At 47.2% G+C, this 27973-nt stretch overlaps 1 protein-coding gene and 1 pseudogene across 1 annotated transcript; both read left to right on the plus strand.

Annotated features, from left to right (window-relative positions):
• The first annotated feature begins 69 nt into the window (after nt 1-69).
• Nucleotides 70-27973, plus strand: LOC144118783 (uncharacterized). Its single transcript, XM_077651607.1, has 6 exons — nt 70-166; nt 3424-3524; nt 15997-16059; nt 27152-27226; nt 27675-27728; nt 27806-27973. The coding sequence occupies exons 1-6, from the start codon at nt 73-75 to the stop codon at nt 27887-27889; spliced, it is 471 nt and encodes a 156-aa protein (XP_077507733.1). The 5' UTR covers nt 70-72; the 3' UTR covers nt 27890-27973.
• Nucleotides 22932-25167, plus strand: LOC144118396 (uncharacterized; annotated as a pseudogene).

Genomic DNA, 27973 nt, shown 5'->3' on the forward strand with positions numbered 1-27973 from the left:
TCACACCTCCATTGTGCGCCTCCGCAACCGCTGCCCTAGCTCAGTGGCGCACTTTGAAACCAGGCTGCAACGATGGAATACTCCATCTCATTGAAGATCACTGCCGCTGCCATTTTAATGCACTGCACAACAGCGAAACGCATCGACTGGTGTGGCGGCCCCCAAAGTAAGTGGTGGACGTAACAACCGTTCTTTCAGTACTCTGCGGATGACAGAGTAATTTACTAATCTTCAACAATGAAATATGACATAATAAACCTAAAGCTGTTGTGTTGTGTTCGATTTAGTGGCGCATAAGCATCTATTGATATCATGCGCCAAGCCAAAGGTATAGGAAAATTGTTTTCTCTAAAAATTTTCCAACACGTGAAAAAACGTTTGGTGGCGTAGAGGGCCTAAAATGTCAGTTCTTACTTTATAGCAATAATAAAGGAAACCAGGTTTAGAAATGGTAACTGCAACCTGAAGGAATACCGTAATCATTTAAAATGAAATTCTCGCTTTAAAGCCACCGCGGCATGTGCTTAGTTTTATGTTAGCGCAGAAAGGAATAGAGAAACTGATCACAAATAAATAAAATACCTGTGATGAACCCAAAGCCATTTAATAAAAAAAAGGAAGTGTAAAATTTTCTGCGGCATTCACACCAGTATACAATGCTTTGCCGAGGAGTAAGTCAGCGTTTGCAGCATAAGTGGGGCAAATAGCAGTAGTCACAGTCGTCGTAAAACCAGCAACTGCTTCGTTATTGTTCTTAGTCTGTTGTCTAGCGAAAATCCTGGGATGCGTCTCTGGCTTAGTGGTCATCTTGATTGCCGCTGTGTCCCAAAGTATATGCATGTCGCGTGTGGCTCTTGGTTTAGCAAAGAGCAGCGGTCAGTTGAAAAGAAACAGTGTAAACTGGGGTCGGTAATTTTGTTAACTACCACTTATCACGAGAATGTCGGCGTTACATTTACGTCAGCCTTGCGTTCCGCCCCATTTGTTTATAAGAGGACCAGGCACCCAAATCCTGCCATAATTAATCCATTCCGAATCATAAAGGCAAGATGCTCGGAATAGAGGTAATAAACATGAAAATTAAAAAAAAATGCCAGAGGAGACGAGCCGTTAGGAAACGAGCCGTTTAGGTTGACTAATAAGGGGCTATGGCCGCACATTTATCTGCTTTGATTTGTGGGGGTGCGCAGTCCCAAAGCTACCCGGGCTATGACGGACGCCGTAGTGAAGGGCCCCGGAAATATCGACCACCTGGGGTTCTCTAACGTGCACTGACAACGCACAGTACACCGACCTCTATAATTTTTCCTCCTTCGAAATTTGACCCCCGCGGCCGGGATCGAACACGCGTATTTAGGGCGAGGAGCCGAGCGCCATCATAACCACGGAGCCAACGAGGTGGCCACATTTGTTGGGGCCAGAGAGCGCGTGCAATGGCCCTTGCAGCATAACACAGTATAGCAATAAGGAAATCTAATTTCGCTGTAATAGCTCTTACATCACTACTTTGCCTTGGCGGCTCAGTGCCCTAGGTGTTCCGAGGCTGAAGGCATATTCTAGAATCGTCTTCTGTCGTTGGGTGACATTTGGCGGACGGTGGAGGAACGCAGAAACGCTTGCGTAATGAACCTTATATAGTGACATTCGAGCAAGCTGTCGGTCTTTAGAGCAATACGGCGAGGTGCTGCTTTCATTGGGCCACATGACCATTCTGCCATAAACTTGTTCTTATTAATAAAGAAGGTTCTTGAAAGCCACAGCTCATCTGGATGCTGCCTTGCCCTTCGACTTGTTTCACATCGCGTTCAGCAGCAGGGCAATTTCCCACAAGGTAGTGCAATGGGTGGCTGGTCGACGTCTTGCATTTGCCTAATACAATTATGTGTCATTGTCTGATGACTGAAAAGAAAAGATATTCAAGTATTTTCGTCGAGGGAAAATATTTAGACGTGCTAGAAACTTATCACGAAGGAGTAGACTACCCCTCTTAAGCGCATTGCTCCTTTTGCCAACTTTGGTTGCGAATAACTGAAGATTTAAATGTTGGAATTCTAAAAAATTAAGAGTAAATATGGGTCTTCCGTGGAGTGTGCCAGCTGTGTTAGACGATTATTTAATTTTGTTCTTTCTATTAAAATGTCTGAAACTTGGCGCACGAAAATAACTTTTTTTGCTCAAATTTCAAGAAAGCTGACAACCACAAGAACTTTAATGGCGAAAAAAGAGTTTTTTTTATTGTGTTGACATTATGTCCAGAAATTGCACGCTTTGTAGACGTTTGTAAGTATTAAGAAGCATTTATAAGTATTTATAAAGTATTTATAGGTATAAAAAGTAATATTACTGCTGCAGTGACCTAGTTATATATTACTTATTCGCACCCAAGCTGCCAAAAATACTATTCTATTTCTATTTAAGCAAGCGTGTTAGTCCGTATCGTCGTGATGAATTTTTCATCGTTTGATATATTTTTTCTGAAAAAACCTGTCAGCAGATTACTTCTTCTAGCTATGACACAAAGTCATTTAAAAATATCAGGAGAGTCAAAGATGTCGACCTGGCGCCCATTGCATGATTTTATCTGAAATCGCCCACCATGTACTGAGACCTCAAGGACGTTAAAAAACCCAGGTTGTTGAAATCACCGTACTGAATTGCACATTGCGGCGTTCCTTATTACCCACAGTGCACTTCGAACAGTTAAAACTAATATATTTTATATATTTTTTTAGAATTAGTACAACGTCTTCGTGCACAGTACCGGGCGCGCCTACGTGGGCTGCAGGTTGCTGCTGAAAGAATATCGGAAAGAATGTTTATCGTAAACAGTTCGAAGTCTATTTTGACCTTCTAAGAGAATCTTTCTGTCCCATTCGCCTCGTGTCCCGAATGGTTGCTTGCAAAATATGATTGATTGCGGTCTTCAAAAAACAGTCACCTTAAAGCACAGAGTTTGCCCACAATCTGTAGTGATGAAACGAGTGCCAGTCAGGTTTTTTGGAGAGGCAGATTTAAGAGCAGCGAAAGATGGAGAGGTTCGAGCTGCTTTGCGCAATGAGGAATCTTCTGCTGAAAAATATACGGATCACCTCTTTGTTTACAGTGAAAAAAATAGATTTATGCTGCGCATAATGCCCATCACGGAGTTTCTCAAAAGTATGTTTTCGTCACGGTCACCTACTGATGCTTTTATTGATCTTTCTATTTGAATTATCTTTTTCTAGTCTGCTTAAATGTGTATTTTTTTATACAAATGTCTGTTGCAGTGCTTCCTGTAGTTTTTTGGAATAAATCCTGTAAAGAAGCGTATGCGAACTGCTCAGGTAACTGCCGTGGTCTTTCAGATAGTCTTACTTGCAAATGGGTGGTGATTAGACAATTTCCTGCTTGGCGTCACGTTTTCACTTATTTTTTTTGCTATAGATCCATTAGAAAGTGCAAAGACAGCTCGAGTCGCAACCACAGTGTTTTTGGCATGCAAGAATGAAACCCTGGGGCTCAACATTTCTCCAAGCTTCTTTAAGGTAATTTCCCACGTTTATCTCACGTTGCACAGCAGTATTTTCAACGCACAACGACGCATGGGATGAAAAGGTGCCCCTTTCAAGTTCTAACCTGCGTCGATGTTTTTCTGTTAAATGAGCCATAACAGGAACCGCTGGGCTATTTGTACACGCAGATCCTACAGAAGGTACAAGTCAACATTAGGATGAGCACACAAGAAAACGGGAACGCATGAGCGCAGATACATTATCACCATCAGCTTGACTACGTCTAATGCCAGTCAAGGACGCTCCCGTTTATTTACAACTCACTGCGACTGGTACCTGCTGCGACTCCTATTCGTCACTGGTTTTCAGAGTACTGACTTCGGAAAACGATTCTGATCTACTAGTATCTTGCCGCTATGCACATCGAACAAAATGATTTGTTCGCGCCAGAGAAGAGTGCCATTAAAATAGAAAAGTCACTTATACCAGCGTATGATATCGAGTAATCTCCTGCACCATATGTTCAACGTGCACTGTAGTCTTTCCTGAAAAAAAAAATGGCGGTGGATTAGTTTTGGTTAAACCTGGAGTGACGCGATAGCTGCAGCTGGGTGAGTGGAAGTTGGTCACGCCACCAACCACGTGATCAGCCACAGCGCCGCGCCGCCGGCAGCTGCTCCGCAGCACGTGACCAACCACGTGACAGAGTGGTGGCGCAGCCACGGCGTGGCGGCGCCGCCACCGGCACGGTGCCGCCACACTGAAGGCTCGAAATGCTACCGCAATGTAGCTATCACAACAAAAAATAGCTGCAGGAGTTCCCAATGTGCAGGTTGAAACTTGGTGTTCCGACCATATCAACCCTGGTTAGTGGCCACTCTCGGATGTGTACGAAATTGTGTGTCAAGCTTGATGCGGAGAAAAATCCCCTCTTCCAAGTGCGGGTGGCGATTGATACTTAATCTGTCGCATGATTTATGTCTTGACTGTGGTACTCGGCATTTGAAGAAAGGAAGTAAACCGAAGTTGTTGTGCACTTTATTTCGCAGTGTGCAGTTTTGAATACAAACAGCAATACAAAAAGCTTACAACTGGGAGTACGAAAAAAGAGCAGGCACTTGTCAGGTATAAAACTAGAAATATAAATGTCGTTATAAAGTAAATGCTGCCGAAGCAACCACTATACTGACAAAATTGCTGATCTCCAGTTTTATGTACCGGCTTCACGTCGATCGGCGATCCAAGGATCACGCTTCGCGCGAGCGGCCGCCGCTATTGCAGCGCGAATCAAAACACGCTCCGACTTTCTTGTTCTGTCGTCTTTTGGTCGTTCTCTTCAGTTCACCTATTGCACAATGGCACGACAGCAAAACAAAACGATTCGACAAAAACAATGGAAGAAAACGAGGTGCAGGGGCACAGACCGTATCTGCTGAAATGTCCTAATCAGATCCTAATCAAGTAAATCGCTGGTAGTTTTTGCACACTGGGAAAAATTGCGATTTAACAATGTGCAGAAATTGTTTAGCCTGGTGCCTTTCTACCAAGAATAGCAGATGCAAGCACTGTGTGCCGGAGTACTAGAACGCTCCCAAGAGGGACAGAAAATTGAAAAAAAAAATGAAATTCGCGTATTTTCGATTTCATGCATTCTGCAGAATATATGTTAAATATACTTAGAGTACGCAGAATATAACAAACTCCTATACATAACCTTCATTGATTACGAGAAAGCATTTGACTCAGTGGAGCCCTCAGCAGTCATGCAGGCATTGCGGAATCGAGGTAGAAGAGTCTTATGTGAAAATACTGGAAGATATGTATAACGACTGCGTCGCTACCAAAATCGTCCATAAAGTCAGCTATATAATTGCAATAATGACGGGTGTCAGACATAGAGACATGATCTCGCCAATGCTATTCACCGCCTGTTTGGAGGAGGTATTCCGAGGCCTCTGTTGAGAACAGTTGTGGATGACAGCTAATAGAGAATACCTGAGCAATCTGCGAATCGCTGATGACATTTCCTTCTGAAGTCAGGAGATGAAATGGAAAGCATGATTAAGGACTTAAATAGGGAGATCTGAACGGTAGGTCTAAAAGTTATTATGCAGAAAACCAAAGTAATGTTCCACAGTCTGGGAAGGGAACAGCAGTTTAAGATCGGTAGCGAGATACTGGAAGTGGTAAGAGAATACGTCTACTTAGGGCAGGTAGTGAGAGCAGAACCAAATCACGAGAGCGAAATAACGAGAATTCATTCCACAGTAATGGGATGAAGGTTCTCCCAGATCAAGAGTGGTAGTCTACCAATGTATCTTAAGAGAAAAGTATATAACTGCTGTATTTTACCGGTACACAGCTATGGGGCAGAAACGTGGAAGATGACGAAAAGGGTTCAACTTAAATCGAGGGCCACTCAGCCAGCTATTGAAATGAAATGATCAAAGTAACGATAAGAGACAGGAAGACGGCAGAGTAGGTCAGGGAACAAAGGGGGTTCATGACATCCTATTTGAAATCAAGAGGAATAATTGGGCGTGGGAAGGGCATATAATGGGCATTTCATCCTAATCCTAAGCAATTCGCCTGAAGATGTGTCTTTTGTATGCGGACACATCTCGGATTCACGCCCTCTGACCCTCGATATGGACCATCCTGCGTTACTCAGTCTCCCCGACAACGCGCCGTCCTAGCGTCGTGAGATCCGCTGGCACCTACCAACACTCGACCTGCATCATCTCCAACCGCCGATAGAAGCGTTAAACACACTTATCCACGCCGCTGGTCCTGTACTGCGAAGACAGAATAACCGGTGTTTCTTGAGGGTAACGGAGTGGATTCCAAGAGAAGGAAAGCGTAGCAGGGAGCGGCAGAAGGTTAGGAGGACGGATGAAGTTAAGAAGTTTGCGGGTATACGATTGTGCATCTGGCAAAGGACAGGGTTAATTGGAGAAACGTGGGAGATGCCTTTGCCCTGCAGTGGGCAAAGTCGGGCGGATGATGATGATGCTTAAATCCGCAAGCTATCCACAGGCTGTGCTTTTTAAAGCGTGCTGATTTAAGTAGATTTTCTATATATATATTACCGATTGCACGGAGTCCATAGTATGCGAATTTGCTCGCTTCTTATACGGTGTTCATACGAAAGTACTTCAGTAGAAATTGAATACAGTATAATACAACATAGTTTTAATGAGCGTATGACAGGGTATTAACCTAGTCCGCGAAAGCATCGATCGCTGGTGGGCAGAACACAAAAGTCATTTGGAGCAACTATTGGCACAGTAGTTGTTAGGGGAGACCTCATACTGACAATGTTGCTTTTTTTCATGCTGTGACAGCACAAAAACTAATAAAGAAAATCGCTCTAAAAAAGGCATCAAAATATTAACCTTGGAGAAATGCAAAAAACAAACCCGAGACGCAGGAGCAAGTGAGACGCAAGTAAACAACCGCAAAAACAAAAGTCGGAGACTAATACAACCCAAACTTCAATACAGGAACAAAGACAGGAAAAGAAGAGACCAGATCCGAAAAAGGCGAGAAATAAATGCTAAAACTAGACAAAGGCCGACCATACCTCGAAGGACCAGTAATATAAAGGCGAGAAACCAGACGTAGCTAAAGTGAGCATGCAGCATGAAAGTGATCACAGTGTGAATGCAGGCTTTCGGAATACAATAACGCTGAACTAAGTAACTTCGAAGGAACTTCAGTAGTAAAGCAAGCTGATAGTGAACAGTTAAAGGAATTCTTTATGAAGGGACCAACTGTTTTAGTGATACATGTGCTACGTCAAGTTTGTCTTCAGAAGTCAAGAGGTCCTACCGAAGCGCGCCGAAGGGTCCACTCTACAATCAAAGCGCGATCTCTAAAGTCTGCGATGTCTTGAAAGACAGCTGAGATGAATTAGGAAGACAGTCTTCCAACATACCTTGCTACGGCAGTTCTGCCTTGCCGCCAGTAAGTAATCTAAGTTCCTTAATTAAATTAATTGGCTCTTTTGGTCTACGGGCACCACTTCATTCCGGCCACACCGTTCAGGCCCCGCACGATTGCGGTAGCAGTGTGTTTAGGATTGCGGTGTCTTTAGGATTTGCTGCCAAGACACCAATTCGGAAAGTGCCCTTCCTCGAGGAAGACAAAACGAGCGCCCTGTCCTGTCTTTCTCGTCCTTTACTGTGTCGTCTTTGTGTGCGCTAAAATGAATTCTGAGCCCTTCTTCTTGTAAAACACACTTTGCTGCTTTTTATCCCAAACTAAGCAAACAGAGCGTGCGTGATATGGCGAATGTGCTATGCCCTGACGGACGACACGAACTTGGTAAGTTTCGGTTGCTTTGCGCTTATTTCAAATTCAGTAAAGGAAGCAGAGGAATTGTTCTACTGAAGTACGACGGAAAATTGGGCTAGTCGGTGATATTTCAGTGTAGCTAGAAGTGCCGAAACAACACGAGCAAGAATAAAAGGGCACACGCAGACTAATCCAGGCTGTGTCGCTGTCTGCGCTTGTCTGTGCGTCCTATTTTTTCTTATTTTTATTGTTTTCGCGTTCTTCCATCCACATTGCGTATTGCGGATTTCGTGTCGGTTCACTGAATTTAAATTACGTTGTTAAGGTCCATCATTACCGGCACTTACTTTCTCTGAAACATGTGCACGATTTCTGCTCTCCCTAGAGCAGTACGAGTATTACAGCACACACTGTTTGCTGCTGCGCATCATTTAAGAAGGTTCCATGCGCACAATTTTTGTACAGTGTGGAATGGCAACTTTCTCCGCAGCATGCTAAAGGTAACAGTGATTTATTTTATTAGGAGCTATTTACCCACCTCATATACTAATTTGGGAGTTTTTCATGTTAACTAATGAGCGCAGTGAATAATTTTTCTCGAATTAAGCAACTTTTGAGATATTTTTCGAAGTACTCGCATAAACAGATTCTGTTACCCGTAGTATTTTCCTTTTGTCTTCTGCCTCTATAGCACGGAGAGCCTCTTCGAAAAAAAAAGAAATCTGGTTCCTTGGTCCCGCGAATAATTATTCGAGAAATCTGGGATTTTTCATGTTTCAATTTGAAACCATTGTGACATTCTCTAGAATATTGTTTACATGTCTGAAAAAAAAACTGCTGGCGCTTTGCGTTGAAAACTTGACTAACTGTCCTTCTTGAGACCTGGATAGGCTACTTAGGTGGAAGAATTTCGTGAAAAGAGAGGTTCACTACCGCTTGCAAAGGGTAATTATGCACTGGAGAGATCATGTGTCCCTGTCTGACACGCTTCCTGACGGAGATTTTGTCCCTTTCCCATATTTATTTTTATTTCTTTACACATACTGCTCCACCTGTGGCCGTTGTAGCGGTACGATATAGCACGTGAAGGTGTAAGATGTTCACTTGCAATTATGCAAAAATACAATGCTCACCTATACCTACAAAATCTAATTTCTTGCAACGTGATTAGTATAACTTCAATATAGCCACAATGCCAATGCGTACTGACATCACATGAGGCAGGCGAAGGCCCAACGAAAGCGTTATTCAGCATTTAGGAGAAATAATCAAAGAATACCAGTCATTCAAACTCGCAATGAATATATCCTACTATAAAATAAGTTGTAAACGAAGGCAATGAGCAGCCGTTCGCCCATCAGGAACCTCTGAGGAACAAACGTTTTGCCGCTTTTAAAAACTAGCACTGAGTGGCCTTGACAGGTCGTTTATATTTGAATATATTCTCTTTAATGGCATTTAGGTGAAAGTGGGTCTAGAACGAGTACCAAAGAAGATGATTCTTTATTATATGTTAAGAAAGCTCTCGTGACTACCCTAAACAAGCTTTATAGCTTGTCAGAGCTAACCTTCACAAAAAGGAACGGGTGCAGAGTATGGACATTTTGGCGTGATATTTAATATTTACAGGAGAATATCACAATGTCAGTTCTTTGTCCGGGTGTGCCAAGAAACTGCCACGGCCCTACTCCGATCTCTTTTAATGCTGAAAACAACGCATTTAAATACCATTTCTTTCTTTCCTTCCTTCTTCCTTTCTTTCTCTCTTTCTTTCTTTCTTTCTTTCTTTCTTTCTTTCTTTCTTTCCTTATTTCTTTCTGTTCTTCTTTCTTTCTTTATTTCTTTCTTTCTTTCTTTCTTTCTTTCTTTCTTTCTTTCTTTCTTTCTTTCTTTCTTTCTTTCTTTCTTTCTTTCTTTCTTCCTTTCTTTCTTTCTTTCTTTCTTTCGTTCTTTCTTTCTTTATTTCTTCCTTTCTTTCTTTCCTTCTTTCTTTCTTTCTTTCTTTCTTTCTTTCTTTCTTTCTTTCTTTCTTCCGACGATGGAATACTCCATCCTCTCAAAGTTTTTTCCTGCAGCCATTGTAATGCACTGCGTGTTAGCGAAAGAAATCGACTGGTGCGGCGGCCGGCAGAGTAAGTTGAGTACCCGAAAACCGTTAGTCACTGCTTTGTGGATAACAGAATAATTACTTGTAACGAAAAAGAAACGAATGAACAAATACAAGGAAATCGGAGAATACCGGGAATGAATTACTGTTTTACAGCAGCCGCAAAATTGGCTTATGCTTCTGGTAACACCGATGAATGTCTAGCCAGTGATCACATTTTGTGCGGTATTCCTACCCGTGCAGAGTGCTCGACCTAGACAGGTGGCCAGTGTTCGTGGCAGCAAGGAGAGCAGTAACTGCAGTTGTTTTAATAATAGAAGCCGCAGCAGGAGCGTCTTGCAGCTAACTTTGTAAAAAAAAAGCGCAAGTTATTCGAAACACAACTTCTTTTTTAGCGTGTCTGGCTACACCTCGATTTTTTCTTCTCTGCCACTGTGCCATCAGAATCCTACACTCCTTCTGCGCGGCCTTCGGTGTATATATACCACATAGTTGCTGTTGGCTGAAAATGATACAAATCCATGCGGAGACATTTATCTGACTAGCGCTTGTTGCGAAGAAACCTTTCTTTAAGCTTACACGTGTCTGCTGACAATGAATCTAGCCTGATAAATCCTGACAAAATTAGCCCTTTCAGGTTCATAAAAGAATGGGCCTCGGAAGTCAGACATTAGGCTGGAAGCTTTGAAATGAGACCGCTGGGAAATAGGAATGCTCCAAGCTACACTTGCTATTTTCGGATAATAATCTGGGCCAATAAGCATATGTTACAGCCCCAGCCACACCTTGCCATTAAGGCAGATTTCACGCTTTGCTGCTCAACGCCATTACCCCACACTGGTGAATGAGTACTTGTTGTCGAGTGGCACTTGCTTTGGTAGCTCAGTTCCTGTGGCGTTCTGCCACGGAACACTAGTTTGTAAATGCTGTTCTCCATCCCGGATCTTGCACTTAGATGGTGGTGGAGGGAAATAAAAACGATTGTGTGCTGAGATTTCACGGAGCGGGTAAAATTCAGTGGAGACCATCTACTAATAACTAGGGCAGCTTAGAGCAATGAAAATTATTAATAATAAAAACTAGCTTTGCGCTGGTATTGGCCGTGGCCTTGGTTGGTTGGCAACAACTTTATTCAAAAGTCCTGCCGAGCTTTCGCCGACGGGGCCTTAGGTCTTCCACGTGGGGACTTCGAGGTGTTGCCTCGCCGTCGCCTCGCGGGCCTGCTGGACGGTCCAGAGTTGGTCACCGAGACTGGGGCTGCGCAAGGCAGCGGCCCACCGCGGCGGTAGGGTTCCGGAGTTAGCAACGTCAGGGTTTTTGCTACAGTCCTAGAGCATGTGGGGTAAAGTTGCTATAGCAGTGTGGCAGACCTTGCATATATTCGTCTGGTATGTTCCGGGGTAGAGTCTTTGGTATTGTGCCGGGTTGGGGTACGTGAACGTCTCCAGTTGTCTGAGGGCCACCGCGTGCGCCCTGTCCAGCTGGTCGTTGGGCGGAGGGAAGGTTTGGCGGGCCAGGCAGAGGGCCTTGTTAATTTCGTTGTATGTGGTCAAACAGTCTTTGGCGCTTTCCCATGGACGTGGCCTTCTCCCCCAGATTTTGTTTGCAAAAGTACTGAGGCAGGTCGTATGTGACTTCACTTCACTTCATTTTATTACCTTAAAGACCCCCGGGATTGGGGTTGTTACATAAGGGGTGGGTTACATGTATAAATCAGATTTAATAAACAAATAAAACACGCAACGTACATAAATTATTCGCTGTTAAATATAGTCGCTAAACAATTCCCAAATGTTGATTGACAGGTGATTGCGGCGATGCCGTGTGGAAGGCTGTTCCAGTCCGTGGCTGAGCGTGGAAAGAATGACGATGCAAATGTAGTAGTGCGCGTTGGAGGCCGGGCAACTTGAAGGGGGTGACCAATGCGTGGGGAAATGCGTGCTGGCGGATTGATGTAGGGCGGATGACGAAGTGAGCTGTAATAAAATTTATGAAACAAACACATACTAGTGATACGACGTCTACAAGCTAGAGATGTTAACCCTGCCTCTGCTTTTAATGATGATATACTAACATTATATGAATAGCACGAATATATGAATCTTGTGGCTCGACTTTGTACTGATTCTAGGGAATTTGTTAGATAATTTTGGCTAGGGCTGGAATTAGTAGAGGCGTATTCAAATTTAGAACGGACAAGTGATTTATAGGCAAGTAATTTTACGTTTTGTGGCGCAAGGCGTAGATGTCGTTTTAAGAATCCGAGGCTTCTGTTAGCGGATGATATGAATTTTCTCACATGCGCGTTCCAGGTTATATCATTGGACAATGTTATTTTTGGCAAGATGAACTCAGCGGGTTCATTTTACACCTGACCAGTTTCAAAAAACGCCTTCACGGATCAAAGAGTTCTTTTATCGTTTTTTTTGTTTCCTATGACCGTACATCTCGAATGGCGATTTTTGAGAGGCAAACATTTTAGAGATACACATGAAACAATATGAGGTACAGATTTGGAGCCCGATTTGCAGTTGTTAGATGAAAGCGAATGGAGTTGTAGAAAAGGACGGCTTCAAAAGTAGCATTGGAAGGGGGGCCGTTAGCGAGAAGAAATTTTTGGTCGCGATTAAAGGCCTATCAACCTCACTCACAATAAAGGAAATGGGAACAGTGTTCTTCTATGGTGCGTGTAGAACTTTCTTCTACGCCCCCTTCCAACCGCCCTTGCCGGTGTTGACCATTAATCTTCTGCTTGTTTACAGGCTGCACTTGTATTTTCATTATTATTGCCATGTCTTGACCGCTTTCTCTCATAGGCTATATTACAGTTTTACTGTTATTTTTAATCTTTGTATTTTTCTTTCTGATTCTGTATTCATGTCCTTCCTAATATTTGCGCTTGTTCTTTTCGGTACGAACGTTTTCATAGTTCACCGTGTTGTTTATGTTAAACATATTGGAGTACGTAAGTCTATTAAGAGAAGACAACCGACCTCACTGTTTACTACGGTTCGAAAGCATATTCAGGAGAGCAAGCTGCCGGGCTTGTTGGTGATGCATGTTGTAAACTAGGAAGCGCAAAATACCGGACGAGGGACGAGGGAGCGCTCGTGAACCTGTTTTTGTGTCCCTTACTCTGTCCCTCGTCCGGTATTTTGCGCTTCCTAGTTTACAACGAAAGCATATCGCTTGGACATTTCTAGCCTACCGTCAGACAGGAGTACCTATAAATATACCTCGATATGAGCTTTGTATTTCGCTTTACGCTTTCACTTACGTTCTTTGGTGTAGACGCATTAGATATTGCCAAGACGGCTCGAGTGACAACAGCCGTGTTTTTGTCATGCAAGAATGAAACGTTGGTGCTCAACATTTCTGCAAGCTTCATTAAGTTAATTAAACAATTTTGCCTCGTGGTCCCCGAAGTTTATATGCTCACAAAGCTGTTTAGGATGAAGAATTGCGTTTTTCGTTTTAGCGAGAAATAACGAGCACTGTTAGGCAATTAGGTGCATACTCAGTTCCTACATATGGTGTACCAGCGAACATAAGGACGCATACTAAAGAAAACGTGAGCATAAGCATCCAGACACACCACCATTATCGTTATCCTAAGCTCCCTGCAAGACACAGCCCTCTCCCATTAATCTTCTATTAACGCGGTCCTGCACCTGCTCTGTCTACCTTATGGTCGCAACCTTTCTAATCTGAAGAGCCCGCTTGACCTTGACTTTACGAATCCTCCGCTTGCATTTGACGCCTTAGAATCCACTCCGTTACTTTATTAACGACTATGAATTATCTACTCTGTGCATTACACGTCCCGCACGTGCCCATTTCCTCTTGATCTGGGAATACCATAACCGCAGGTTTCTTTCAAAGTCAACTCAGCTGTTTGCTCGTCTCTTAATGTTACCACTTTAATGTTATTTAGCACAGCTCGCTGAGACGTCTCCTATCCTTTATTTCTCCTACTTTCGGCACGAGGCAGCGAGCGTGGCTCGGCTTGAGCCAGTAGGCAGGCCTGTGCACTTTTTTTTCTATCCTTCTGGCAGCAGGAGTACAGTACAGTACAGTACGTTTTTAATTTCAAGTCTTTTCGTCAGCCGCCAAGATTCTGCCCCTAAAGTAGCTACTGGCAAGATACAACTTTTATGTAGTTGCCTGATGAGGGATGCTCTTAAGCTGTTATTCAAAACCGGTCAGTACCTGAGAAACACACTTCACCTCACTCTTAACCTCCTAGCTGTCTCGCCCACATGATTCGCATCTATACTTGCTAGTTGCCCTTGATTGGAGTGAACACTCAATTTTATTATGAATAGTCGCAGATAACAGACAAAAAGAAACGTCCGAAACAAAGCGCTAATCTCAATATGTTCGATTTTCGCTCTTCTGCTTGCATTTACACTAGGTGCGGTAGCTAAATGTACCGAAGACTAAATACAAATTAGCATCCGAGACGGAGGCGTGAAACCAACTGAGTGCTGTTGGGAGTCGTGTGATTTAGTAGGCTACATATTTTTCTCGTTCTCAAATGTAATGGTTCGCAAAGAACAAAAAGCTGCCCTCGTAAATATCGGCTTCGAGAAAATGGTGCGAATTCGGAAGATGCAGGTTGTGTAAAAAACAACACATTAAATGCTTTTCAGCAAGGTGCCAATAAAGATAAACTCCGTCAAAGATTTAGCCGCTGCTGGCACATATACTGCGGCCTCTGCAAACGCAAAACTGCGTCGGTAACAGAACTCCGGAGGTGAGCAAATTTTGTTCTTAGGGCGCGCGTGTTGGGCGGTGGCGAAGCACCGCCCAACACGCGCCTACATTTGAACTTCGGGGGCTTTATTTTCAAGGCTGCAAAGGTAAACATTTCAGGGTGTTGTTTTCAACGCGATCTGCAACTTCTGAATTGACCCTTTTTCCTGAAGGCATGCAATGAACTTAGGTAATAAGTCTTTGTTGGTTATAAACTTTGTAAATGGGAACAAAACTGAAAGCAAGACCCCACGACTTCAAACAGCTCTCACTTGGTTTCATTGCCCTTTAGGACATTCCATCTTAAAAAAAAATCTTGGTTTCATTTCGCTAGGACGCCTGATACGGTCCCCGTGTTCCTCATAGATGATAACTGCCTCTCCGATAGCACCAAAACTGCATTTTTTCCATGGAGCGCCATTCTTGAAAATAATCGATCTTTGCATTTGCCAGGGCGATTAAAGGGGTGCTTATATGAATTTCCCCTTCCTGGCTAAAAGTGTGCTGCCTCCTATAGCTATTCTGCCCTTTAGTCCTGTGAGCTCGCAACCGCGCTGGCCAACTGAAACTTTGCTCGACAGTTCTGTAAGGACCTTTTGCAATGACCTGCTATATATTTCCCGGGCTCGTGATTGGCTCACATTCGTACGAGTGCTCTCCTAATCTCACAATAAAGGACTTTCCTATCTGTCTGATGAAATAATGACAACCACATAACAAGGAAACTGAGTACACGTCACGTTTATCACACGACACAAACTTCGTCTTGAACTTTGGCTCGGCAGACCTATCTTTACAGGCTCGTGAAATTTCGTCGACTCCTTTTAGAGCACGATTTTTATTTCCGCAGGCGCAGAAAAAGCTGCATTAACATCAGGCTTGCCAGATATCCTTTTTATTCGATGTGATATTTTAACGCAATATCTTCAGACGTCCCGCTGTCGAGTAAAGCCGCGTCGGCACTGGTGTCTCGGTCACGATTTTCTCATTGGCCGAAAGGGTCGTGACGTACCCGTAAGCACTTTCGGCCAAAGAAAAAAGTGGTCGAGTGGGAATCGAACTGGTGTCCTTTGGTTCGCGAGCAGGGACAGCTCTTTCTGTGCACTACTAGGGGAGCGTTCGTTCAGTGCGATAGTTTAGAGGCCTTGTGGTACCTTGTGCGGAGTATTTACGTTCGGCTTCAAAAAATGTGACGTAAGTGGCTGTTCTGAATTCTTTCCTTCCTCCATTGCGGTGGCAGTGTATTTATGATGGCGGTGTATTAAGGTTTTTGCTTCGAAGACATCAATACAGGAAGCGTTGTTTTTTACGTTACCACATATTTAATTACTGCTTTTTAATCCGAAGGAATCAAACAGACTGTGCGCCATATGGCGAATGTGCTACTCCCTGGCGGAAGACACTAATGTGGTAAGTTTCTGACGCTTCGTGTTTACTTTTACTTGAAATTCAGTAAAGCCAACTGTTGAACGGCCGAACTGGAACTGGAATAGGTAGGAAAGCTGAGCTAGTGGATAAAAGTTCGCTGTGGATAGAATGATGCTAAAACGTCACGAACGACAAAGGAAGGACACACACAAATGAGATGGCTGACTGTGTCGCTGACAGCGCTCGTCTGTGTGCCTTCTTTCGCTGTTCATGTAATTTTTGCGTTGCTTCATCCACAGTTAGTATTACTGGTTTTGTGGCAATTATTAGAGTTAAATTACGTTGGTGATGTCCATCATTAGCTGCCTTAAATCGTGAAAGCTCAACTTTGCCTGGAGTGTGCTATAGCTCGCAGTGATTGATTTCATTCAGACGAACTTATGAACTTTTATATCTTAACTAGGAGTTTTTCTGTTCGCTAATGAGAGCAGTAAATAGTGGCAATTTGGGGTTAATTGGTTCATTGATTAAGAAGAGGTAAAGCAGGGAAACGAAAAAGGATTCTTTTTGTGTTTCTTTCTCTTGCTCTTGTTCGTTTAGCTCCTTTGCCTCTTCTTAGTCCGTAGTAATATTGCTCGAAACAATTTGCTCTCCAGACGTCCTTCAAAATGCTCTTGTAGACATATTTTGTCAGCCGTAATGATATAATTTCTTTAATTTGTGTTTATAGTACCGTGAACGTCTCCGGAAAAATATCCGATATTCTGATCGCTCGAGTACGTGTTTGGAAATCGTTGTGTTCAATACTTCAGTTTGGAACTGTGGCGCCCCTCGCGCCGCGCTTGGCTCGCAGGCCATGGGACGCGGCTCCGGACAAAGAAGAGGAAGTTGGGCGAGGCCGCCGCAGCGCGAGTAGGGCAAATAAAAACAAAACAGTTCGAACCTCCACGCTCTCGGAGGTGGTTCTTTTTTTTATTCGAGAAGTGTGCCATGAGGCATAAGTTGAAAAAAAGGAAGGGGGGAAGGAATGCACGGGATTGAAAGTTAAAAGAAGGAGTGAAGACCCATTGCGCTGAGGTAGTCTCAGAGGCTGCTGATGAAACGGTTGTTCATAGTCCACTTCACGTAGTCACTTTCGCGGTTCCACCCCAGGCCCACCTCCCTGAGGAGCCGATTTCCTATAGCAGCCGTCGCTGGGCACGTCCACAACACGTACCGCACATCACAAATGTCCGGTGCAGTGCTACAGTGAGGGCACCTGTCAGGTGCTGGCAGATCTTTGGCACGCCACCGATGACGGACAGATGGTGTCAGAGCCGACCCTGCCCGAATCCGGCGCACGGATACCTCCTCCTGCCGAGTAAGACTACGGGGGAGAGGGTGCGAACACGGAGGAATTAGAGCGCGTGTTCGCTGGCGCAGAACTTCGGAATCGGAAACATGGGACAGGAACGGATCTGGGGAAGAGGGGAAGGTGGCGGATCGTCTGATGTATGAAGATGTCATAGCATCCGCTTGAATGTTATGTGGATCCTGAGCATGGCCGCGAATCCAGTGTATGCGCACGGGACATGGATACTTTGAGAGCACATGAATTGATTGTGAAATCTGGAGTGTCCGTCGAACAGCCTTAAGCTGTTTAAGGGCGGCGCGGGAGTGGGTGTAAATATGAACTGTATTGAATGTTGGAACGAGCGGAAGGGAAGCAATGACATTATAAATGGCTTGAAGTTCCAATGCCAGGGGAGTGCACGCATCCGCAGTATACGTCGCGCGAGAGTTGAGATGCGGATGAGATGGACTATACACAGCAATAACTCCCCTCTCTGCAGAATGTGATGCATCCGTGTATAATATGCAGCCTTCAGGCAGATGCGCTGCTGATACTGACGGGGAAACAGTGGGGCGATTGTCAGTAAGCTGGCAATATGACCACGGAGGAAGTGTCTTTAAACGATGAAGTTGGAGAGACTGCTTTCGCGCTCTATTTGCCACTCGTTGATCGATGAATTCACAGAGTGTATTAAGTTGGGCGAACTCCTGCAGCACAGGTATGAGTGTTAAACGAGGCAGATATATTATGACGCGCATAGCCTCAAGATTGATAACTGTCTGCGGGTGAGACGTTGAAATTGTGCCTGATAAGCTATCAGTGCCTGAAGGATAGAGCACACAAGCTGGCGGGCCGTATGAGCACGTGCGCCACCAGAGCGCATAGCTATGCGGCGAATCAGACCTAGAGTAGCGTGAGCCGATTTACGGCTGGCTGTTAGCCACGGGGTGCCAGTCCCAGATGTATGGAGAAGACCAAGAATACGAACAGTTTCTACCTGAGGAATCGAAGATTTATGTACCGTAAAATTTAAAGGGGGAGCTTTCCGTAAGCCGGCTTTATTTCCAATGCGAATGAAACATGATTTAGTAAGAGAGAGTGTTAGACCCAGAGGTGGGAGGCGAGATGTCAATACATCCAGCGCGTGCTGAAGGACCGACTGATGGATAGACGCATCTGGATGACAGCACCACAAGGTTACATCATCGGCATACGCAAGCACGTGGATAGAAGGGATGGTGTCTAAGGCTCGAACAAGAGGAATTAAAGCCACGTTAAACATTGTGGGGGCGAGAACGGAGCCCTGCGGCACTCCTCTATTGGAAGTGAAGTTAGCAAAGGGCTTTCCGTGGACACGCACGCTGAAGGTTCGATTTGCTAAAAAGGCGTGAATGGAGAGGAGGAACCGGTGAGGGAGACCAAGAGTTTGAATGGAGGCAAAAATGGCAGAGTGAAGGATGTTATCATATGCCTTTGTTATGTCTATAGCGATTACGGTTCGTACAAGGTGACTCAGCGGAGAGTGGTCAAGCACGTCAGCAGCCAAAGTATCAAGGCCGTCCTCCGTTCCAATTTGTGGGCGGAAACCAGTTTGGGAATCTGGGTAACAAACATGTGATTCCAGCCACTACGACAAGCGTGCGGCTAGAATGTTTTCATAAAGCTTGCAGATGGTAGGCGTAAGAGAAATTGGACGAAGGGCCGAGAGAGATACTGGAGGCTGACCTGGCTTGGGTATTGGAACAATAGAATGCTTCCAGTCTCCCGGCATGACGCCAGAAAGCCACACTTCGTTAAAACTATCTTGTAGGGTTTGCAAAGCCCTCCCTTCCAATTTACGGAATAAGGAGTTAGTTATGCCGTTGTTCCCGGGAGTAGTCGTAGTTTTTAAACGTTCAAATGGAGGCCAGCAGCTTTGCCATGGTGAGGTCAGAAGTAATCCCATCGGAGGGCTCTGTAACCGATAAGTCAGGTGGAGACGCAGCGGTGAATTCACGGTTTGGAAAAAAACTGACAGGCCGCTTGTTGTGCAAATGTGTCCTCATCCACATTTAGCGCGAGGCGAATGCTCTCTGTGTAATCTGCAACCTGAGAAGGGCGCTCCATGGCGTGAAACACTCTCCAAAGATGTCGATTGCCCTGCATAGAGGACAGGCGGGCACACCATGCAGCCCAGCGTTGCCTGCCTAGCCGCTTTGCATAGCGCCGCGCCCGTGCGGTAGCACGGTGAAGAGTAGGAAGAGCCGGTGGGTCATCGGGGTGACGAGTAGCGTAAAGATACGCCTGGCGACGAAGAGCCCACAGATTCAAGAGACGTATATCCGGGTTTGGGTCGTCTTCATTACAATAGTGATAACAGTGTGAGTAGCGAGAACAGCAGAGAAAGTAGACAGTGCTGAAGAGGGGTTGAATGTAGATAAATGATTGTCTGCGCGTACAGAGTCCCATGATGTTATTCGTACAGTGCGGCGTATTTTCCGTAGACGCGTAGGTGTGAGGGAGATAAAAATAAGGCTGTGATCGCTACCCCAAGTATCAGAATCAACAGCCCAACGAGGGTTACCGGGGCCTAGCCACCAAGTCAAATCAGGTGAATACGGGCCACCTCGTGGGCGGGTAGATGTATTCGGGTGGTTTAAAGGTTGGAAGGAATGACCCGAAAAGCTCCCTTGGACGTGTGCGCCCCTTGAGGTATCCGATGGGTAACGCCACGCAGTGTGTGCGCCGTTGAAGTAACCACTAACTAGAATAGAGATACCCGAGTTGGTAGAACTTAGAAAACGAACCCATCCCACATTGGGAGATGGGGAGCCAGGACGACTATAAAAAGAAACTAGGACAAGTAGTGTGCGTGCAGGTATTACAAGAAGGGCGACAACCTGTTGACGTGTGTTGCATCACTGTGAAAGGTCGAGAGGTGTGTGCGGAACTGAACTGTGAATATAAATTGTAGATTTACCTGGGCTGAGGAGGAGGCGTTGCAATGGCGATCAGGGATAGAGGGTGAATGGTATGCGCAGAAACCTGAAAGGCGTGGAAGTGAATTATGCTCTTGCAGTAGGAACGCCTATGCCTTCAGCTTTCCGTCGCGAAGGCGGATGTTCACTTCAGAGGCCTTATTAGCGAATTCTCGGCAGTTCTACTTCACCGCCATAGATGATTATGCGCTATCCATGACGAGGCCGAAGAGCTTCCTCGATGAGGGATGTCACCTGCTTCAACAGCGCTAATATCTTATCCACTGTCGCGGTAGTCACGGCTAACAGGTGGTCGGCACCTGATTGTGGCCCACTGCTTACTCGAGGTGATTCCTCTGATGATTGCTCTCGAGTTATTAGAATTCTTCGAGAGGATTGAGAACGACGCAGTTCCCGGCGCTGGGTGAGTTCGTCTAGTCGGTGGAGAGCCTCCGCGATTACATTGTCTAAAGCTGCGTCTTCATCTGTGGTATCCACATGTGATGGATGCACTGGACGTTTTGGCGTACCATTTGATCCGGTAAGGTGAGCCGCTTGTGCATATGTACGCTGGTGAGGAGACGTATGGTGAGCAGCGGGCTCAGATAAAGGAAGTTCAGGGAAGTCGTTGTCGTCACATGCGAGAGCTGCGAAGCGATTACTTGTAGGAACATCCATTTTTGCAGGCGACTAGTGAAACATATTCGCTTGCTTCTTCTTTGGACAAGCGAGGGAGCGAATGTCATGGTCCGGCGATTTGCACAGGGCACAAGGAAATGTTGGTTCATTCATGTCGGCCACAGCTGCTGGGTTAGGGCACGTATTTTGCATATGTCCGTCTTTGCGGCAGTGATAACAAAAAATACGACGAGGTCGGAAGGGCTATGGTTTGATGATCGTACCGTATTAGGTAAGGTACTTCGGGAGAGTCAACGGGCCTTGCAGGATGAGCAGGTATGAGCCCCGGCGCCCCATAGGCGGTGCTTGCAGAACTACGTGAGTTTAGCAGCGAATGTTTGCGTGCACTTCCTCGGGAGGGCTCGTGCGGTCGACATGATAAACCATGCAGCGGAGCGTGTCAGCACCAGATGCAAAATATATTTGCACCGGGACGTGTTTGCTGTCATCCAGGGGGATCCGCGTAACTGCGCATATTTTCGGGGCGTCCATCAAGGATGGCAAGTTTACCGTGATGGTGTTCGATAGGCGATGGACGACAAACCCGCAGTAGTTCGAAGAGCTAAGGGCGTGGTCAATTGTGTTTTGAACATTCCGGGCAGGGATGGCAGTCATATCAAAGCGCAATGTAAGCTTGATGGTAACGCGGAACAAGTTCGCAGCAGACGGAAGACAGCCTTGACTCATGGGAGGCATCTCTGTGGAGGTGGCAGGGGTTCAGACGCAGGTGACGGCCTTTGGTGAGAATACTGAACCGGCGCGACGGGCGCAGTTTCTTGAGGGAGTGTCACGGGCACGGAGGCGGTGGAGCAGTCCATTTCACAGGACAAAGTCGTAGCATCAGAAGACGGCGCAGGCTGGAGGCCCGGAGGCGCTGACGATTGCGTGGACGTGGAGGATGCGTCAGGTGGCAACACAGCGGGCATCCGCGTAGCGGTCGTCGACAACGCAGAATCGATGCAGACGCGTAGCACGGCCTCGCTCGGCAGCGCCGAGCTAAGCCTAGCTTGCCCCTGAGGGTTGCGGTTGGGTTTTCTCACTTGAGAATGCGCCCACCTTGACGGGAATTTCTCCGCAGGGGCATCGCCAGCATTCGGTCTCACGGAGGGCACTGTCTGACCCACACCACACGTGAGAAGACCGCGAAAAGCGAAAAGACAGAGCTCGAAGCACACTCGTATCCACCCACTAGGTCTTCGTCTTCTTCATCGAGCTGGTTCTTCCTCGCCTTAGCTCCGAGAGATTTGGCGACGCGGCTTCAAACACGAAACCCCATATTCCTCCAAGCACATCCGCTGGGCGAATCCTGTAGCTTCGCTCTACAGGGGGGGGGGGGGGGGGGGCATTAGCGCCCCTCGTGCCGCGCTCGGCTCGCAGGCCATGACACGCGGCGCCGGACAAGAAAGAGGAAGTTGGCCTAGGCCGCCGCAGCGCGAACAGCGCAAATAAACAGTTCGAACCTCAACGCTGTCGGAGCTGGTTCTTCCTCGCCTTAGCTCCTACAGATTTGGCGACCGGGCTTCGAACACGCAACCCCATCATCCTACATGGATTCCCCTGACTTTTCCACCCTTCCTACCGGCGGCGACACTCCCCCGAACGCTCAGCCTCTCGGTGCTTCGATGGCCGCGTTCCAGCCAGTCAGCCTGCCTCCATTTTGGCCAAATAGCCTCCGCGCCTGGCTTTTGCAGGTTGAGGCGCATTTCCAGCGGAGACGTATCACCAGCCAGGAGACCAACTTCCTCCACCTCGTTTCCACCCTGCCTCCTGACGTCGCTGAGCTAGGAGTTAGTGGACGTCATCAGCTCGCCGTACTCGGCTCGACCATTCGACACGTTGAAGGCGGCTATCATCGACCGAAGTCAGCGTCCGAGCGCAGAAAACTCCACCAGCTCCTCAGCGCTACAGAGCTTGTTGACCTCCGCCCTTCGCAGCTCCTCCGTCGCATGCGCCAGCTTCTGGGAGACTCCGCTGCTCAGCACGACCCACTTCTGCGGGAGTTGTTCCTTCAACGTCTTCCCCGACACATGGTCCCCATCCTCGCAGTTGCTGGTGATGTTTCATTAGACAAGCTCGCTGAACTCGCTGGACGTGTTGCGGACTACTCACGGCTCCCCAACGTCAGCTCTGTGACCAATCTGCCTTCAACTACTGCCGCAGACTCCCAGATTTCCAGCATCGAATGTCGACTTTATGCTCTTGACAAGCGGCTAGATGACCTCGCGCATTTGCCGCGGCGTTCACCGCTGAGGTTCAGGCCACTCCGCCGCTCCCAGGAATCCCAACAATCCGACGCGCGGCCAGCCACCTCGCCCTCGGGTGTCTGCTGGTACCACCGCATTTTCGGCAGCTCTGCCCGCAAGTGCACACACCCGTGCTCTTGGTCGGGAAACGGTGTCCAATGAAGGCAGCAAGTGGTGCTGGTGGACGGACATGCCGCCTCTTTTACATCTCGGACAAGATTACTGGCACTCGTTTCCTGTCCGACACGGCAGCACAAGTCAGTGTCATAGCGGCTTCTTGGGCAGATCACCGTCGCAGCGAACAGACTTCCTCGCTCCAAGCGATCAACAACTCCCCAATTCGCACATACAACCAACGGTCCCTGACGCATAACCTCGGATTGTGCTGAACTTTTCGCTGGATCTTCATTATCGCTGACGTCTCGCAAGTTGTTGTCGGCATGGACTACCTCAGTTTCTTCAACCTAGCCGTCGACATGCAAGCTCATCGCCTCATAGTCCTCAGCACGCACCTCTTCGACAACGGCGCGCTCTGCACCACTGCCGGCGACGGGGCTTCGCGCTCTCGTCCTAGTTTCGCCGTATGCGAAAATTCTGGCTGATTTTCTCAACCTCACAAAGCCGCATAGCAGAGAGTCACCGGTGAAGCACTTGATCACTCACCACATCGTGACTTCGGTACCTCCGGTGTTTGCTCGCCCTCGCCGTTTGTGGGGAGATTCGCTATCGCTCGCCGTGAGTTCAAACACATGCTGGAACTCGGCATAGTACGCCCTCCCTCCAGCAACTGGGCATCGCCTCTTCAGATGGTGCCAAAGAAAGATCCGGGCGACTGGAGACCTTGTGGAGATAACCGCACCCTCAACGCTCACACTTTACCAGACCGCTATCTACTTCCACACATACAGGACTTCACGTCAAATCTGGCTGGTTGCACGATCATCGCTAAAATTAACTTAGTGAAAGCTTATCATCAAGTTTCTGTGGAGCCCGCTGATATTCTGAAGACGGCCATTACCCCACCGTTCGGCCTCTTTTACTACGTGCGGATCCCTTTTGGCTTGCGTAGCACCGCACAGACTTTTCAACGAGCTATCAACGAGGTTACGCGAGGCCTCGACTTTGTGTTCGCTCACATCGATGGTCTTCTCGTAGCAAGTTCATCCGGTTCTGAGCTTGAACCTCATTTGCGCGCCCTCCTCCATCGACTGGATGAATATGGGCTCGTCATCAACCCGAACTAGTACCTGTTTAGCGTAGCTACAATAGAGGTCCTCGCCCACCTTGTCACTCCACAGGGCATTCGGCCTCTTGACAGTAAAGTCAAAGCCATTCAAGATTTTCCCGCTCCCACGTCATTCAAAAAGCTCAGAGAATTCTTGGGCGTCCTGAACTTTCATCGCCGTTTTCTTCTGAATTGCGCCTCTTTCCTGAAGCCTCTGGCCGACCTTTTGTCTACGAAAAAAGATTCTGCTGTGCCACTTGAGCGGACTGAAGACGCTGGCGCTGTATTTGCTGCTGCCAAGACGGCACTTGCAGACGCCACTTTGCTCATGCATCCAGTTCCTTATGCTCCACTGCGCTTTGTCACCGACACCTCAAGCATTGGCGTCGGCGCAGTTCCAAGCAGCACGTGTCTAGTTCGCAGCCCCTCGGTTTTTTTCCCCAAAAGCTGAAGCCACCTGAGACCAAATATAGCGCCTTCGGCCGAGAATTGCTCGCTGTGTACCTCGCCATCAATCACTCGCGCCACTTCCTGGAGGGCCAGGACTTTTACGTCATCACGGACCATAAGCTCTTTACGTTTGCCTTCCAAAGGAACCACGGCACCTACACTGGTAGCGAAATCCGCCAACTCTGTTTTATTCCGAGTTTACAGTGGATCTCCGTTGCGTCCATGGCCCGGAGAATGCTACTGCAGATGCGCTTTCGCGTCTAGTGCCATGGCGTCCGAATCACCAGTGGACATGGAGGAGCTAGCGGCTGCACAGCGCAATTATCCAGAGCTGCAAGATCTTCACTCCTCATCCACATCCCTGTCCTTCGTCGAATGCCCGCTGCCGTTTCCTCTCAGTTCATCACGTGCGAGACATCCACAGGCGTCTCGCGCCCCTACGTGCCTTTGGCTTTCAGTCGCACCATTTTAGAAAAACCGCACCACCTGGGCCACCCTGGTATTCGTGCTACGCAGAAGTTGATCACATTTCGTTTCGTTTGGCCAAGCATCAATGCCGACGTCCGCCACTGGGCACGAACCTGCCTTCACTGCCAGCGCGTCAAAGGTCACCGGCATACCGTCACGCCTTCCTCTCCTTTTCGGCCGCCTGACGCACTGTTTTCCCACGTTTACATAGACATTGTTGGACCATTCCCGTTATCACGTGGGGCCTGTTATCTTCCCACCTGTGTGGACCGGTTCACCCGCTGGCCCGAGGCGTTGCCCATTGCTCACACTACAGCTGAGACCGTTGCTTCGGCCTTCATGGCGGGCTAGGTCTCTCGTTTCGTCTGCCCGTCTGTCGTCACCGCCGACCGCGGCCGCCGGTTTCAATCGGCCCTGTTTACTGCTCTTGCCCATATTCTCGGCGTTCGCCACACCCATACGATCCCCTACCATACTTCGGCCAATGGCATGGTGGATCGTCTGCATCGACAACTGAAGGCTGCCCTTACCACTTATCAGCCAAGGGAACGCTGGTCCGACCACCTTCCCTTCGTCGTCTTGGGCATTCGCTCGGCACTGATGGCTGACCTCGGCAGCTCTTCTGCTAAGCTAGTCTACGGCGTTCCTTTGGGTCTCCCTGCGGAATTCTTTCCTTCCTCCCCTCCGTTAATCCACGACGCTGCCACCTACATCCGAGACCAACGCAACACACTTCCACACATGACCCCTGCCATCCCTGCCGCTTGTCACCCTCAGTCCGTGTTCGTCAGCCAAGACCTGGCCTCCCCTTCATCCGCCGTGACCACACCCGTCCACCGCTCACGCCGGCCTACGATGGACCGTTCCGCGTCCTCCATCGTGCGCAAAAGACCTTCGCGTTTTACGTCAACGGCCAAGAAGACGTTGCGGCTGCTGGCCGCCTCAAACCAGCCTACATTGACACTCCTCTGCCCGACGGCCCTACACTCGCTCTCGCTTCGACTGCGCCACCCTTTTGCGCAGCTTCCTCCAAGCACATCCGCTGGGCGAATTCTGTGGCTTCGCTCTAAGGGGGAGCCCTGTAGCGCCCATCGCGCCGCGCTCGGCTCGCAGGCCATGGCACGCGGCGCCGGACAAGAAAGAGGAAGTTGGGCTAGGCCGCCGCACCGCGAGCAGTGCAAATATACAGTTCTAACCTGAACGCTGTCGCAGCCGGTTCTTCCTCGCCTTAGCTCAGACAGAACCATTGGGGCTCTTTGTACGAAAATTTTAGCATGTCTGAAAAAACAGACAGACTTGGTGCTTTGCGTGGCAAACCAGAGTAAATGTCTTTCTTGAGGCCGCAACGGGCTATTTAGGATACAGAAATTTTTAGTGAAGAGAGAAGTTGTGTACCTCTTACAAGGGTTGATTGGTACTGGACAGACGATACGACCCCTGGAGAGATAAATACCTTAGTAGAACCGTAAATTGGAGACGTTGGTGAATGTTTAGCCTTATAGCAACGCGAAAAACGATGACTAAGCAAGAAACACGCGCACACTTGACGAAATCACCCAGTTTTCGGTTCTATTGAAGTTAATTTCTAGTTCGTTGGGCTATTTCAGCGCTTCGTGTGCGTGCGTGCTTTTTTGCTTAGCACTCGTTTCTCTAATTCTTCGAAATGGTAAAGGTAAATGCGACCCCGTAAATATTGCAGTACAGTTACCAATCAAGCGGGGCGGTATCGTTAGGCGCAACCACGAGCGTTAAAAATCTCTCTTAAAGTTTTGTTTTACAGCGCAGTAACGAATATACTGCCGCGGCAGCCGAGTGCAGCTACAAGTTTGGTAAGGTGGCTGAATTCTTATTCCCGGTGAGTGAACCACACAGATTTTAATGTTGGCTAAACCGCACATTTTTTAAAAAGAGTTGCTGGCTAACGATGGTTAATCTCCAGAATGCTGAACGAATTAAGCTTAGCCGCAAATACTAAACATGTATGCCTCCAGGTGCTTGTTGATCAGCACCCAACAACATAATACAAAAACGCGGATGTTTGAAGAGAAAAACTACGAAGCCTTTAGGTAGTGTTAAAGTAACGGCGTATGCACAAATTGCTGCGTGTACAATGAATTGTCTTCAATTAAACAGCAAAACATCGTGTATAGAGGAACAGCTGCTAAATGAAACTAAGAAATGTCAAGAACTCAGAGTTTTGTGCAGCGGGAATCAGTTTTAACATTTACCTGATCTGCTGACTATTCAGAGGCGACAGTCATAGATTTCATCCCCGGCGCTTGTATGATTGTGCGCCTTTTCAGAAGTGGAAGCAGGAATACAACTTCGATGAAGCTACTTTCTACGATGCACTGAAGGTTAGTGCGCTAAGCCTCATTAAGCGGAAGCTGTTTGCAATCGCCTAATACTGTTTTATTATTTTTTTTAATTTCAGAGATGCGCAATCCCGCACCTTCCCAAGGGTGTCATGTACGGGCTGAAGAGCGTTGATTATTTTCGGTACTTCGCTTCTGGTTGAAAAGTGTTCTTGCATTCAATGAGAAATGCACTTAAAACAAGGCAGGCTGAAGATCACTCAGGTGCTGAAGATTGGATGAAAATA

The sequence above is a fragment of the Amblyomma americanum genome, chromosome 2 (assembly GCF_052857255.1).
Source record: "Amblyomma americanum isolate KBUSLIRL-KWMA chromosome 2, ASM5285725v1, whole genome shotgun sequence".
NCBI classification, from domain to species: Eukaryota; Metazoa; Arthropoda; class Arachnida; order Ixodida; family Ixodidae; genus Amblyomma; species Amblyomma americanum.